The sequence below is a fragment of the Arachis ipaensis genome, chromosome B1, assembly GCF_059453495.1.
Source record: "Arachis ipaensis isolate K30076 ecotype BB chromosome B1, ASM5945349v1, whole genome shotgun sequence".
NCBI lineage: Eukaryota > Viridiplantae > Streptophyta > Magnoliopsida > Fabales > Fabaceae > Arachis > Arachis ipaensis.
In genome coordinates, this window is record NC_142436.1 from 147,091,260 (window position 1) to 147,108,208 (window position 16,949).

The following is a 16,949-nucleotide window of genomic DNA, read 5'->3' on the forward strand; positions in this document are numbered from 1 at the left end:
AAGCTTGCGATGTAGTACATTGCAAAGCATTAATGCCATATAATTATAATGGAGTAATAGATTAGACAATATGTGTAGGTCATAATTGGGAATTATTTATACAATGAGTTTGTCGTTATGGCTGTATTAATAGACACAATTTATGATAAGAAAATATTTGTGTGCGTGTTAGTGTTTGATCAATTATCGACGCATTTCATATTTGTCATGAATATTTGTGAAAGAAGTTGGTTGGATGAGTTGTTTTTGCAAGTGATTCCAAAGGTATAATGAATCCATTATATGGAACCTAATATTAAAAATGATAAATATATTTATAGACATAGAGATCATACATGGTTTGCTCAAAATGAACTTCTGAAGTTGTGTAAACAGGCCATCCCCTGAAATGATATCAACAATGAGTTTTTAGCATGTTGAGAAAGGTTACTTTTTTTTTTGTTAGAAATGTCAAAAACAGAGGATACATGAAAAGTGACAATTTTTATATGCAATTACTTTCGTAAATTATTGGTGAAGTTATGAAGATAGCTTTATAGAATGTAGGATTAAGGGCTAATTGTTATTATCGATAGAAGAAAATATTAGATGTAGTTGACCTAAGATAACAATATAGATATAGAAAGACATATATAGAAATGGGATTGTAAATTTGAATACGATAGTTGTAATATGGTAATCTGGAAGGTTTGATGTTACCTGATTATTTAGTCAATAGAGTATGCATTTTCAGAATGAGATGAAATGTTCCTAAAGACTTCGTAATAAACCACATTCCTTGTTTCAGTTGAGTTGTTTGAATCATCATGTGAGATCACAATCTTCAAACCATTTTTACTTGTGACGCGCGAGACGGCAACATAAAGCTGCCCATGTGTGAAGACAGGGTGTTTAAGAAGCAATCCAACCTGATTTAAAGATTGTCCTTGACTTTTATTAATAGTCATGGCGTAGGACAGTATCAGTGGGTATTGTCTCCGTTGAAATTTAAAGGGTAATCTTACATCAGAGGGAGTCAAAGTCATCCTAGGAATGAGAACTTTGTCACCAGCGTTGTCTCCTGATAACACCTCTGCTTGAATAATCTTTTCTCCTAATTTAGTGATGACTAATCTTGTGCCATTACAAAGTCCTGCTGAATGATCAATATTTCGAATAAGCATTACAGGGCATCCCTCTTTAAAATTGAGCTCATGATTTGGAAGACCTGAAGTTTTGATAGTTGCCAAAAATTCGGGAGTGTGAAGATTGTCAAACGTGTTATTACCACCTTTAAAGGAAGCTGAGTTACAACTTAGGTATGTTTTCATTTCGTGACTGTTCAAAGAAAGCATGTAGTGATTGACCTCTTCAACGATGTTAGTAGTTGGAGCTAATATTGCGCGACCTTGAAGATGACTAAAATCAGTCGAGTCTTTTAAGTAATCACCATAGATAGCTTGAACAATTGCCTCAATTGGATCATCAAATTCCTTTATAAGAAGCTCAGGTGGAATACTGATTACACTGGCACTATCTTCTAAGTTTCCTAGTTTTCCATCACCCACATCAAGAATCCAATTTGCAAATTTCCTTAAATCTTCAATGTTTTCATCTCCATTAGTAACTCTTAGACGCATATTTTGTGTTAACCTAAGTAGCTTACATTGTTGCCAAAGATAGGATGAATTGATTGATGCATTAACAATATCCTGCCTAGATCCTTTTGTTATCACTGGAAGTATTTGCCTAAAGTCTCCACCTAGAACAACTGTTTTTCCTCCAAAGCTTAATCCCGAGCTTGATTCATTGTTAACTCGTAACAAATCTCTCATCGTTCGATCTAGTGCCTCAAAACAGAATCTATTCATCATAGGAGCTTCATCCCAAATAATTAACTTTGTTCTTATGATTAATTCTGCCAAAGGAGTACCTTGTTTGATATTGCAAGTGGAATATTCATCTGGTGTGAGAGGAATTGCAAACCTAGAGTGTGCTGTTCTGCCTCCAGGCAATAAAAGAGATGCAATACCACTTGAAGCCACTGCTAACACAATTTCACCTTTTGATCTAAGTCCAGCTGCAAGAGTTTTCCAAATGAATGTCTTCCCAGTGCCACCATGTCCATATAAGAAAAATAATTGGCCACAATTCGAGTTAACTGCGTTAATGATCTGATCATGCACATGTCTTTGCTCTGTCGTCATTTGTAGTAAGTAATTTTCATATTGCTGAGCCAATGAACGTCGATCATAACGAAGCTCATCCATGATTAGTTTGTTCCGGGAGGCACCTTCTCTTACAGATTGAGTTATCTTGATATTGGGAAATGGCATTGTTGGGAAATCTCGCAATGATTTGCCATTGTGATTAAGATTTTCTTCTATCTCAAGTAAAGTCAACTGAGATAACTCGTCATCTGTCAAAACCATATCTGTATTGTATATAATGAACTATAAAGTTAGATACCATATGATATAGTATTATAGACTATTGTACAAATAAGCATGGTAATATTCCCAGAAAACTCAAATAATGATAATATATATTTAAGTAATTCGTAATCAATGTTGGTGATTGAGATGCAAGCAAGATATAACATGTTTCATGATTAATAATAGTTTAAGACAAAACCTTGTAATTGAAACATGTTCATGTGATTGTGAAGAATTCCATCAGCTAGCAAAGTCCAGCACTTGCTCCATACGACTTCTGGCCGAACCATTGAGTTTGACCATAATAGAGTTGCAAAAAGCTTCCGTAAATAATGACCAGATCCCCAATGGCTTGCTTCTTCAATGGCATCGATGTATTCTTGATCATCATCTAATAAGCCTCTTGCATAGCATGCATCTCTAAATGATGAGTACACAATATCCCTGTATGTTCTAAGATCTTTATAACTTGTTGGACCCTGAACAATGTTTAACAACATTCTAAGATAGTATAATTCTCCAGATGTTGGAGGGACAAAAAAGAGCCTTCCAATAACAGCATTTCTTTTCCTTGGTTCCCATATCCTGGCATTGCGCTTCCAAACAAATTTACTTGGGAACTCATTGTAAGTTAGCTGTCTTGCAATCTCGTATTTTTTATTTGCCTTGAACCACGCGACAAACATAGATTCTCGAACTGTCGCTTTATTTATAGTAGTTGACAAGTCATCTTCGTCTGCAAAGAGCACTGTCTGCTCATCTGGTAAGTGGAAGCTCAATCGTTCAACTGATGGCTTTCGATAGTGAATATTAAAAGCAAATATTCTCCATGCAGATTCACATGGAGAAATATACCGGCAATCATAAAACAACTTAATCTCATCAACAGGCTTAACAGTGGGATTATTGTCGTTTGAACTTGAATAAAAAGAAGCTATCACTCGATCACTTCCCTTGTTAACATACTTAAAGAGATATTTTATGGAACGCGATTGATTGCACCATTCAACATTGATATGAGCTCCATATTTTAACAGCAAGTATCGATTATGCGGCACCACATAACGATTGTCTAGAGGAATTCCAGAAATGTCAATCGTTCGGCCATCATTGCGACGCCTATAAACTGGATATCCATCATGATCTACTGTCGTAAATTCAATAAACTTCTTCGGAAAATGTCGAGAACAACGTCCATTATCCATGCAAGGCGAATTTTTTCTAGCAATACCACATGGACCATGCATCATTTGACTCTTTACTGCTTCATAATATTTTGGGTCCAAAGTTGGATCCGGAATCTCAGCTGAAATAATCCTGTCAATATCTTCAGGAGCAGGAAACTTATCTTGAGCAGCGAGAAACAATAATATGTGTGCATGAGGCAATCCACGCTTTTGGAACTCAATTGTGTATATAACTGCAACGAAACAATTTGCAATATGTTAGTTAACCTGTACTTAAATAGCATGAAATGTTGTTATGATTAAACAAACTTTCTTGCATGTTACCTGCAGTCGACTTTCCGAATAATTTGTTTATGTGAATATCCTTAATCAACTTGTCCAACTTTGCCTTAAATAATCTGCAAACAGTATCAGGCCTATCTTCTGGCTTTAGATTATTCTCCTTGCAATAACGTTGAATCTCTTCCCATTGAGGATTGCAGGTAACTGTAATGAACAAATCTGGATACCCAATAGACCTGCATATTGCCATAGCATCTTGGTAATTTTGTATCATGTATCTGGCTCCCCCAGTAAAGGTTGCTGGTAGGACAACGCGTTTGCCTAGCGAGGCTGCTTCTGTTTCTCCATTAAGAACTGCATCTCTAAGGCCCTTGTAAATTTCAGCTCTTAGCTTTTTTTGCTTCGTATAGACGTATTTCAATCTTGCTGCTTCAACCATTGAGAATGCATCGACCAGGAATTGCTGAAACAGACGCCTAGAATATAGTAAAGCACCTTTGCATGATTGTCTGTGCTGAACTCGGAATGCAAAAAAGTCCCGCATACTAATGTTTGCATCTTCAGCATTTGTATTTTTTTGTGGCCTATTCAATGGAATATTTTCACGCCAACCATCTTCCCCGTATGGAAACAACAGAGGATATTGTAGTGCCAAGTATGATGGATTTAGTTCTGAAACTCGCTGTAGTGCTCCTGATCTCGTTTCAACAATGATATCTCTCTCTTTCATTGACGCATCAAAATCTCCCACCACCAACCCTGCAATCTCATCAACAGACGGCAAATTATACCGTCTTCCATCCTTGCCTCGCTTTCCAATCAATTTAAGTCGAATATCGCGAATTGGATTGGATTTCATAACTTCGCGCATCATTCGGAATGTCTTTGCCAGCACGTTGTGGGTGTCAAGCATCTTCATAAGGTCAGCCACAATGGTTTTGTCTAGATGATCTGTGCTGTTATCAGAGCTGCAGTTCAAACAACATAATGATTATTAACTATAAATTGTCACTTAAGGTTCCAATCATTTTTTTTGGAATGTAGCTTTGTCATGGTTAGGTACCTAACAACAGCAGTTCTATTGTTGATTTCATTCTGTGTGTCATAAATATATAGTTGTGCAAATTTGGCAGGACTTCCCTCTTGTGGTAACAAACTACCCATCAAATGATAGTTTTGGCCATGAAGTAGGAATGTTGGCGGTCCTTTGCTGTGGTTAATGGATCTGTCAATCTTTCCGCCGAAAGACGTGAAAGCAAACATACTATTGTATGTACGGGTGTTCTTCTGAAAGTGGATGGATTTTTCATCACAACCTGATAGTAACTGATGAAGAATTTCCGGAGGTTGTTGGAGTACCGGTAATTCCACCTGCCCTTGACGACAACAGAGGCCAAATTTTGGAACTCTCTCATGACAGTGCTTGTTTAGGCGTTCTTCATACCAGAATGTGGCTCCACAATGTTGGCATTGATAATCAGGGTTGCCAAAGTCAAGATATGAGACTTCTAAAATAGCTAACACATGTTATGGTTATAACGGTTTCGGCTTGGTATAAAAATCAGATTGACTAAATGCAATACTACCTTCAGTGATCTCTTCAAGTTCATTGTCATCATCACAATGTTGTTCTGCTTGGCCTGCATCTAATTAATGAATATTCTATCAGTTGGGTGACTTCATAGTTTAAAATATGATATTAAGTTCCACAAATACATTGTTTTGTTTTAATACCCAAAAATAATGGTGCTGTTCCATAAATTTTGGGTGCACACCTGCTGTATCTTCTTCTTGAACTGTTTCATCTGCCTGAAGGTTTTGACTTGGTACTTGTATGCTATGGGCAAACTTCCCTCGTGCACTCGCTGCAATTTTTTAAGAAGCAAATTACTTTTTTTTAAGTTAATATAAAACAAAAAATAATGATAATTTTCACTTGTATTATGTGGTAGCTTAACACACTGTGGCAGAACTTCAAAAATATTTTTTAGGAGGCTGAAACTTTGACAAAGGAAATACATAATTTTAATGTAAACGGAAACAAAATTTTCGACAACAACTTTTTCAAGTTTTTCACTAAGAGGATAATAAATGAATATTTGTATAAAATAATTTAAAATAGTACTCTTGAAGTATTGAACGGTTTAAAATATTCAATAATTAAACCGAAACAAAATTTCTTTTAGTTAGAATGATAAATATTAAAAATGATATTATTTATTGAACATTAAATATATGTGTTAGAAACAATTTGATTAAAAAACTAACAACGCAAAAAATATCACCAAATTAATTACAGATAAAATAATAATTCAATTTCTTAAAGATGATACAAAAAAATGTAATTACGGAGAAATGATTTTCAAAGATTAAAAATGTAAAAGTTGTAACTTATGAAAATTCTCCATTAGTCTACTGCTAATAAAATCACACCAATAGTTAAAGAATATTTAAATATTTTGCGTAAAAAAAAATAAAACCAATAAGAAATAAAATAGCATAAAAAAATAAAGTAACTATCATAATGATTATGAAGATGAATTTTGTTGTATCAAATACTTTATAAGAGACCATTTTAGTTAGTGAATTAGTCCGACGAATTTGAAGAAAAATTGTAAGATAGCCCATTAATGTACCAACTTTGAGAAAGAATAGATAGCTGATGAATGTACAAATTTGAACAAAAAGCATAGTAAAAATGGAAGACTTTAAGACTCCAACACAAGACACTTAGTACAGTGCACACAAATTTTGTGATCTGAACTCTAATTATATTCTATATAATTTATTTACTAAAGATGCTATAAAAACTTTGGGGGCCATGGTCCCCCATCGTGCACACTAAGCTCTGCCATTGCATGTATATCATGTAGCATGGGAACTGTTAGAATGAATAGATTTATAGTAAAACAACAAACTAAATAAAGTTAACTAAAAAAGTAGCTGCAGAGTAATGAAGGAACTTGCATAACTCTGGTTCTAATATGTGTATACTATGTAAATTGGGCAACCTAATAGTTTAAAATATCATGTCATTTTCCACAACTATATTTTTTTGTTTTAATACAATAAAATATAATAATGTTGTTCCATAGACTTCATTAACGCACCTGCATCATCTTCTTCGCCAACTGTTTCATCTGTCTGAAGGTTTTGACTTGGTACTTGTATGCGATGGAAAAACTTTCCTCGTACACTCACTGTAATTTTTAAGAAGAAGATTATTTGTTTTAAAGTATGATGTTAGGTTCGACAAATACGTTGTTTTGTTTGAATACCAAAAATAATGACTTTGTTTCATAAATTTCAGTTACGCACCTACTTCATCTTCTTCTCGAACTGTTTCAGCTGTCCTCATGTTTTTACTTGGTCCTTGTATGGGATGGGTAAACTTTCGTCGTGCACTCGCTGTAATTTTTAAGAAGCAGATTATTTGTTTTTAAATTGATATAAAACCAAAATTAATGATAATTTTTGCCTGTAATATGTGGTACCTTAATGCACTGTGGCGAAAGTTCAAAAATATTATCGAGGAAGGCAAAACTTTAACATAGAAAATACATTGTATTATTTCTATAGAAACAAAATTTTCGAAAACAGGCTTTTAGAGTTTGTCACTGAGATGATAATAAATGAATAATTTTATAAAATATTTTAAAATAGTACTGTTGGAGTCTTGAATGGTTTAAAATAGTCAACAATTACACCAGAACTAAATTTCTCTTAGTTAGAATGATAAATATTAAAAAATTTTATATTTATTGAACATTGACTATATTTTTTAGAGACAATTTAATTAAAACACTAACAGAGCAAAAAATTATGCCAAATTAATTAGCGATAAAAGAATTATCCAATTCATGAAAGTGATTTGTCATGCGTTCATGCAGCCTACGCATAATGCAGATACGTATGATATTTGCTATTATGACTTGATATCAAACCTTTCTTAGCTCTGATTGATCGATCTTCCACTATGGCTGGTGTAGCAATATGATTGTTAGTTGTGGTTGATTGCGTTTCATGATGCGGTTCTCCCATGTTGAGACATTGAACACATTGAATTGAATCCGACAGATGTTCGGATTGTTCCCGAGCATGAGTTGGACGGAAAACTAAAGCATGCAAGGAACGTTGTTCGGTAATTATATGAAAATGTGTGAATGACTGAAGTTTTAATGGTATTTAGTTTCATTTGGTTCAATAAGTAGATAAAGGAATCACCTGGGGTGGCATTATTTTGCCTGTGAACTACACAGATAGTATGTTGCTCTGTTGCTCTGTTTGAACTGATTGTCTTGCCAAGTGATGTGTGTGCAGTTATAGGATCACTTTGTTGTCCTGTATTATTGTATATGCTGAGTTATATTTCCTATTCACATGATAACATCTACTCTTGCAAGACACATCATAAAAAAATATAGCAACTTCATGTATTATTTCTATGGATTTGACCTCTTGCCTTAGTACTACAAACTAAAATATAAACCACATTTTTTGAGTTACATGAAAAGGCTTCTAGTTTGAATGTTACATAGCTGGAGCACAACAATTAAAACATGCCTGTGAAGTTTGGTGTGAGTGGCTTCCTTTTGAGGGATGTCAACTTTTCCTGAAGCGTATGAAGTGAACCCTTCGTAGTAGTATTTGGCCAGTTCTGGAGGCAAAGATTTTCTGCAAATCAATTCAATATTAGTCGGACATGTTTTTGAATAGATGATTATACCTGAATAAAAAGTTCAGATTAAGATTTAAGATACCTTTTTGCCCGTCTTCGCTTAATCTCCTCCTCTTTTCAGCCAGGATAAGATGCCTGTGTTTCCTTGCTTCCTTTGCATTGTATAGATCCATAGTATTCCAACAATATGCACAATAGTGTTGTGTTAGTCCTTAGAGGAATCTGCAAGTTCAAAGATATGTGAAACTTTAGCAATGTAGTGTGGAAAAAAAAAATTTCTATGAATCTAACTTTGTGCGAATTTTTTTAATGAGTTTTGAGAATCCTAACCTTGAGACCAAAGGTGTGAAGCTATCTGTCTTGGATAGATCCCTCCACTTTTGGAGGTAGAAAATTGTCTTATTGACTATTTGATGTGACTTGTCCTATCTTGAGAAGATTAGCTAGACGTGGGTACATATATTGGGGAGTTCATTGAGTATATGACTATATTAACCACACATGGACTCCTTCACTACATATTCACGTGACATTTAGTAAACTTGGTGGTAGTGTTTCTTATTTTATTAATTATATAATATCATATAATCAATAACTATTTTGTGTTTTTTCAAAAGATCTATTATTATTATTATTATTATTATTATTATTATTATTATTATTATTATTATTATTATTATTTCTTGTAATAATATTAATATCTACCGATAAATGGTGATTATACTTATTTTTTTGGTTATATTATTCCACAATATTTATAACATTAAAATATTAAATTTATTTCAATATAATTTAATTGAAGTCTAGTTAAATAAATTCAATCTCTCAACATCTGAATGAGTAGTTTTAATTGTTTAATATTCAATTTAGGTTTCAATTAAGTTTCAAAACATTCAAAATAATTTTTTTTATTTTCTTTTGAATTAATTGAATTTTAAGCGTTGATTGTCAAAACTATTATAATTACTTTACTAATATATCCAGATTAAATTTTTATTATAAGTTACTTGTACCTTTAATTTGCATATTTTTTAAAATATGTATTAGATTATAATTAAATTTTTCTATATTCATTTATAATTTTATATATTATTTGATTAAAAAATATTAATATTGATTGAACCACGGTTGGAGTGGTTGAACCGCTAAACAAATGAATCAATAATGAAATCGGTTTGATGATCGGTTCGATTTTTTAAATATTGGTAAAACTTTGTCATTTAATTTAGACTTCTTTAACATGAGCTCATTATTGGTTTAATATGCTTATATATTAAGCACCTTAGTACATCTCATTGTATGGTTACATACTTACATACCCAGTGGTATCACAATATACAAATAGCAAGAATTTAACAACACAGATGACACGAATAATCAAAATATTTTATTTTTTAGTGCATTAAACAGGGAACAACCCATAGCAATATTCTGTGATGAATTTCAGCTCAACTTCCTGGCCCCAAATTTTGTATTTCAAAATTCTCCTTTCATACTGAACCTCTTCTCTAAAGCTTGACATAATTAGCTCATTTATAGGTCTTCCTGTGCGGATGCTATCGTCCGCTAACGTTATCAGATCTTTGCTCACAAATAATAAGGGATTATCATATACTCTCAAGCCACCGAGCTTGAACAAAGACGACCACGTGTAGGAGTTTTCTTTAGTCTTGTTAATAGCCCACAAACTTATAGTATAGTTATCCTCTTGTCGCGGGTGGGAAGCAAAACAAACATGATTGTCAAAAATCATTAGTGATTGGAAATCAGATCTGTACCTTTCTCTGATGGGAAGGATTTGGAATTGTTGTGTTTTTAAGGATAAGATGAGGATGTTTTTCGCAACCTGGAATTCATCCGTAGTGAAATTAATCCAGAAAATATCACCATGTAAGACAACATATCTGGGACCAATCTTTCCAATATCACCGCCCAATGCGAATGTCGATGTCCACTTAGCCTCAGCGGAAGAATATATTCTATAGTAAAGGAACTTGTTAGGAAGGTTTTTTTTGAAAGCATGACAAACGACATAATGAATACTGTTTGGAAGGTATGCAAATGCAAACACATTGATTGCCATATGATGAGTAAACTGCTTTAGCTGTGGAATTTGTTTCATTGATCGGGATAGCATGTTCCAAACCACAAGTACCACCTTTTGCTCCAACGTTGAATATTTAGCACATATGCTCCCGTTGTGTTCTCCAATGATATCAAAGTTTCCATAGTTGGGTTGGTATGGCAGTAAGGGGATGGATAAAATGTTACCTGTGGTAGGAGTTAACCTAATTATTCTGATGTTTTGTGCGGTCCAATGAGGAAAGAAAATTTGTATCAATATTGATTTTTCTCTTGTTGAACAGGTTACGTACTGCCGCCACAAAAATGCCTCACCTGTGAGTTCTTCTTTCCATTCATGTGACAACATTCTGCATCTACCAATTGTAGCAGGATCACACCTGGAAATTATATCCAATATGAGATCTTTTGGAAGCGTTGGTTGTGAGATGCAAGGAGTGGTAACTTGATTACTCATCTACTTGTTGAACAAAAAAACATTGAAGGTAGGTTGATTTGTGAGGTTATAGTTACAGGAAATAGTATTCTTAGAAGGAAGTTTGTTTGGATCGAGTGTGTATGGTTGCTCTCCTTGGCAGCAACTAAATTTTATCAATGTGTTATGATTGTATATTTTTTGTTGTGATTTTCGATAGTGATTGGCCACATATTTGCTCTATGTTGGTTTAAGAAACATAAGGAGGGGTATAACTAAGAATACAAAAAATTTGTGCAAATAGAAAGGATTGCTTGGGCATGCAACCAAGTTGCTATCCTACGTATATTGACATGATGGCATCGATATTAGAGTTTTTGCACTGCGCAAGCAACTATAGCATCTCTAAAATTGTAGGTGTTGCATCATTACCTACATTAGAGGTTCTTGGGATGGTAGCATGTACATAGGGATAATAGAATTATTATTAGTTTTTTTATCTTTTCACCACTAACAAAAAGCTAATTAGCAAAGAGGTGATTAAGTGTTTTTGGAAAATTTCTTTATCTATATAATAATATGGAATATGGATGGCACACGGTGATAATTTTAACATTTCAATGATAATTTTAATATTTTAATCTATACTACTACTTTTCATAGTATATATAATCATATATTAATATATAACTTTAATTACACACACTACTTTTCATAGTATATATATATTCATATATTAATATATAATTTTAATTACACACACACACACACACATATATATATTAATATTCTTAATTATCTACAATTTTATATTTATTTTTGATATATAATTTTGATGCATAATATAAATAAAAAATTTATAATTGATCCATAGGTGTCAATATGAAATTGATATTTTTAAATATTTTAAAAATATATAAGTTATAATTTATTGATATAACGGTATAGATTATGTTCTATTTATCTGGGCCAGGTCGTAAGCTTTGCGTGAGTCGACCTTTACCTTAAGAGATAGGCTCGATTATTAATGAGTTGAGCCTTGAGCCAATCTCAATTTGTGTGAGTCGAGCTTCAGTCTGTTCAACCTCATTTCAGCTTGGCTCAATTCCAGCCCTAGCAATTATGAAAACTTCAAAAATATTTCTGGGGGGGGGGGGCCAAAATTGTAACATAGAAAAAACAAAAAAATATTGATATAAAAATAAAATTTAAATAAATAACTGCTTTTAAGTTTGTAACTAAGATGATAATAAAAGCATAATTTTATACAAATTTTTTTTTGAAAAGCTTTAAAATCGTACTTTTCGAATACTGCATGGTTTAAAATATTCAATTATTCAATAAGAACTAAATTTTTTTAGTTAGAACGATAAATACTAAAAATTACAATTCTTATTGTATTGTGAATATTTTTTTTTTAAATTTAACTCAAAAACTAACACAGCGTAAAATAGTACCAAATTAATTAAATATAAAAGCACTATTAAAATTTTTAAAATTTATATGAAAAAATATAATAAAATTATTTACAACCTAGTTTGGAAGTTTAAAACTTTAAAAGTTGTAAATTATAAAAATGTTCCATTAGTTTACACTAATAAAATGACAGCAATAGTTAAATAATATTATAATATTTTGTGTAAAAAATAAAATAAAACCAATGAGACATAAAATACCATTAAATAAATAAACTAATTATTATAATGATTATGATGATGAGTTTTATTGAAGCAATTAATTTATAAAGGACTATTTTAGTAACTGCATTAGTCCAACGAAATTGAAGAAAAATAGTAAGAGAGCTCATTTTTTTAATCAACTTGAAGAAAAGATAAATAGTCCATTAATCAACAAATTTTGCTAAAAAAAAAGAAGTCAAAACGGATGAGTTTAAGACTTAAACACAATATACTTCATATAGTGTATAAAGTTTTGACCAAATGAATTCTAATTATATTCTATATAATTTTGTTCCGAAAGATTTTATAAAAGCTCTGGGGGCAACAACCCCATTTATTTTGAATAGAATAGTTTTCACCATCACACAATTTTGACTTTATAATACACTTTTTTCTATTTTTTTAGTACCTCCATTTTAATAAGTGAATAATTTAAGTCATTATATACTTTGTTCATGCTAGCATAATAGTCGGAATACATATAATAGTAGCTCTTAATTTTTATAGACTACTCTTTAGCTTTACTACTCTTAATGGCAACCAACACACTTACACTTCATGGAATAGAATTTCATTGGAATATTAAAATACACACAAAAAGACTTAAATTACATAGCATTGAACTTAAACTTAGTATATAACATTGGAAATAATTAAAACTGGGAAAACACTAATGTCTTTGCATCATAAGCGACATGTGAGTTAAATAAGATCTTGCCACGGTCTTTTAAATAGTAGTTGCTACATTTAATAATACACTTCACATTGTACCATCTAACACATCTAGCCTAAAACCACAAGTGATCACACTGGAAAGCATCCTTGTGAATAAACGTGCGTTGATATAAGTTGTACATGTCCCAGATAGAATGGAGCATTGAGTATCTTCTTATGTTGACTTAGTGGATCAAATCTTAAAAACATGAATTGGGATGTTTCTGGACGGCGCATAAGTGCATTTCTCTCTCTGTGGGTTTTCTTTAACAAAATAAGTTCTTCTTCATGAATCAAAACAGGGTTTTCTAGGCTTCCTATGCCAGTGAATGTGAAAATCTTTTCCCATGCATAGTGAATTCCATTTTTAAGAATTCTGAACATATTTATTTCATACCCATCACGAGTATCTCTATTGGAAACCATGCAAAGAGAATCTTGATATATCAAGAGCCGATGATCATGTGACACTATATGATGTGGTATTGGTATAGTAAAAAAACTCTTGTTTGCAATGGAAAATGAAACAATATAGGAAGGATATGTTGAGTCATGCATGGACCAACTCAACCAAAAGGCAACTCCATCACTGGTCACACAATTTTGATCTAAGTTCTTTACATACTTGGGACAAGGAATAACATATTGCCAATCGGAGCTTTCAGCACAAAACATGGTTAGCCAAGAATCCTGATCGCCTAAATTCCTTTTAAATATATGAACTATTGCATACTTAGAAGACCCAGGATAGTATAGAAAGGCATACGTGAATGTGCACATAGTGCAAAAGTGTTGAGTAGGATCACGTATACTGCGTAATGTATTAGCAGCAGGATTCCATATTAATATTTGAGGTGCTTTACCTGTAGAGGAGAAACGCATACATACATTGCCGTTTGCGGTGCCAATTATTCGAAACCAACCTCCAGGATTTATTGTTACAGGCAATGCAAGCTGCATGGCTTCCCCTGTTGTAGCATCCATCTTCATGATCCAATCAGGCCTTTGATTGAAAGGTCCAAGAGTAAAATGAAGATAGATGAACTGGCCTCTTGCTTTCCACTTTGAGTGTGTCTCTTGCAAAAATGGAATCGCATTCAATTTGTCCCTCCAGTAGTGATTTGTAGCTCTGCATGCAACCAATGTTTTCGGATCACTCTTGAGAAAAATGTCAAAGATTAATTCTTCAGGAAGAGTTAAAGGGTAGGCTTTTGTGGGAGCTATGTCACTCATGCTTCCCTTTAGTTGAACAGATGAGCAGGTTAAGGTTTTTAGTGGAGATGAAAAAGTTGTGCATAAGGGTAGTGTGGTGGTAGTGCCTATTTATTACAAAACATGGAAGCTAAATCAAGAAACATTTTTCTTTTTTTGTTCGGACAATAACAATCAAATTGTTCAAAGAAGTGACATGACTTATGTAATGAAGCATGCAACCAGGGCTTTAGTATTTGGCATATAACCGGTTTGCACATAACTATTACATAAATTTTGGCTAGGAATAAATCACATGGGGCCTAAAGGATATTTTATACTATCCCATTTCTAACCTTGCCATTATGTTTAACTTGTTCTCTTTATTGGAACTTATTGATAAATCATACAAAAGTTTAGAAGATGCCATTCTACTTGTCGTCTTATTTTTTTGATCCGGAACCAAATGTTAGTTTAGTTTCTTTAAGTTGAGGAATTAATTCTTCTTAGCTCCATCATATATGGGCACCTTTATCTATGCTAGTTGATGTGTATTGTTAAGGTTTGAAAATATTTTTTTTAATACATAGTTGCATGCTTTATTGTTTTATCTTTCACTACTTTTAGATAGTTCTCTTAAATGTAGCATTAGCCTTCATTCAAATTGGCAACCTGACAAATATGTGATAGATGTAAAATGAAACAGTAGATGATGCAAACTTCAAGTTAAATAGTGAAGGTGGCAAAAAGCAAATAAAGAAGCTAACTTTTATAACTTAAAAAAATAAATGATGATATAAACAACCATCTTCACCGATTAGACAATTTAAGAATTATTTTTTTATAATACTTAATTGCAAAAAATAATTAGCTGCAATTTTAGCAATTTTTTTTGATATATTTTAATTTATCTCTATTAATTCATTTTGTTATAATAATCATTACCATTGACTATATACTTAAGAGAATTTTAGATGATATGATAATGAATTTGTCGCTGCATAGTGCATAATGAAGAATTTAAAATTTTTTTTATAGTATATATAATTATATATTATATTCCTGAATGACTTAATAATTCCTACAAAAATAGTAAATAATATTTAAAAAATTTAATAAATCTAGATTATAAATAATGGTATCATATCTTACAAAAATTCTACTTCTTATTTTGATATTAAGCTAACATCTATTAAGTTTTAAGTATACTAAAGGCAATGTAAGAAAGATTGAAATGACAGGAGGAAATCTTTCATATCTATCTCCATTTAATTCTTTGTCTTGAACTACTCCACAATAAGTAAGAAAAGATTTAGAAATGACCTGAAGCAATATTTCATGTCCCATCTTCATTTAATTTTTTATTTTGAACCACTTGATAATAATTAGTGAGTGCAGTGTAAAAAGAGGCAAACTAATAAATATACATATAAGTAAAAGTAGATACTTAAGTAATAATTACACCTAGCCTCTAATATCTTGAGAAAGTCAACACCCATTTAGCATAGTTCATTAGCAATCAAGTAGGATGGACATAAACCAACATTAAATGTAATAACTTTTGGTAATACACTAACAACACGGTGCTTTAACATGCAAAGTATTATCCTGTTTGTGATAATGCTAGGGGTGCATGCATAGCAATATTATTTTAGTTTTGTCAAACATTTTTTAATATTATTAGGATTGTGTGTGTGTATGATAAAATCGTTTATTTCCTTTCTTCGAAGAACTCTTTGATTATGATAGTAAATGTTAGGACAATTTTATGTAAACAATATTATTTTTTACTTTTTTTTATTCCAAACAACTTCATTAAGATTGATTTTGAATGCTATGTTTGGTGTGACTAATATTTTTTTTTTCATTTATCCAAAGTTGTTTCATAACATAATCAAACTCTCTTGAGTCATTCAAAGCTGCCCTTTAAGATTTGATATTTTTAATATAACTTGCTCATCAAATACGGTATACAATTGGAAACTATTTGGCAAACTTTCACTATGTGTTGTGTCTTTCTAAGAGAAAGAAATCGAACATTTTCTTTTCAAACCCATCGAAGTATATAATCATAAAAACACAGCATAATAAATAAAATACTTTGCACCAACTCAAATACAAACCCTTACAACACAAATAAGGCAGATGAACTTAAAAATAAAGGATAAATACTACAAACGAACCAACAATGCCATGCATGGTGTTCGTTGTACAATGCAAGTCGAACCAATATATGACATTGGTGGTAACACTCATACACACTAAACAAACCACAATAAGCAAAGACATAGTTTTCCACTAAAACCA

General features: G+C 32.1%; 1 protein-coding gene across 1 annotated transcript; it reads right to left on the reverse strand.

Moving 5' to 3' along the window:
* Nucleotides 1-707: 707 nt before the first annotated feature.
* Nucleotides 708-8,977, reverse strand: LOC107611491 (uncharacterized). Its single transcript, XM_088503210.1, has 12 exons — nt 8,892-8,977; nt 8,644-8,783; nt 8,108-8,557; nt 7,828-7,998; nt 7,202-7,291; nt 6,994-7,083; nt 5,659-5,748; nt 5,470-5,529; nt 4,947-5,391; nt 3,926-4,851; nt 2,614-3,834; nt 708-2,413 (listed from the first exon to the last, which is right to left on the reverse strand). Exons 4-12 carry the CDS (start codon nt 7,922-7,924, stop codon nt 708-710), a joined length of 4,725 nt encoding a protein of 1,574 aa, XP_088359336.1. The 5' UTR covers nt 7,925-7,998; nt 8,108-8,557; nt 8,644-8,783; nt 8,892-8,977.
* Nucleotides 8,978-16,949: the final 7,972 nt, after the last annotated feature.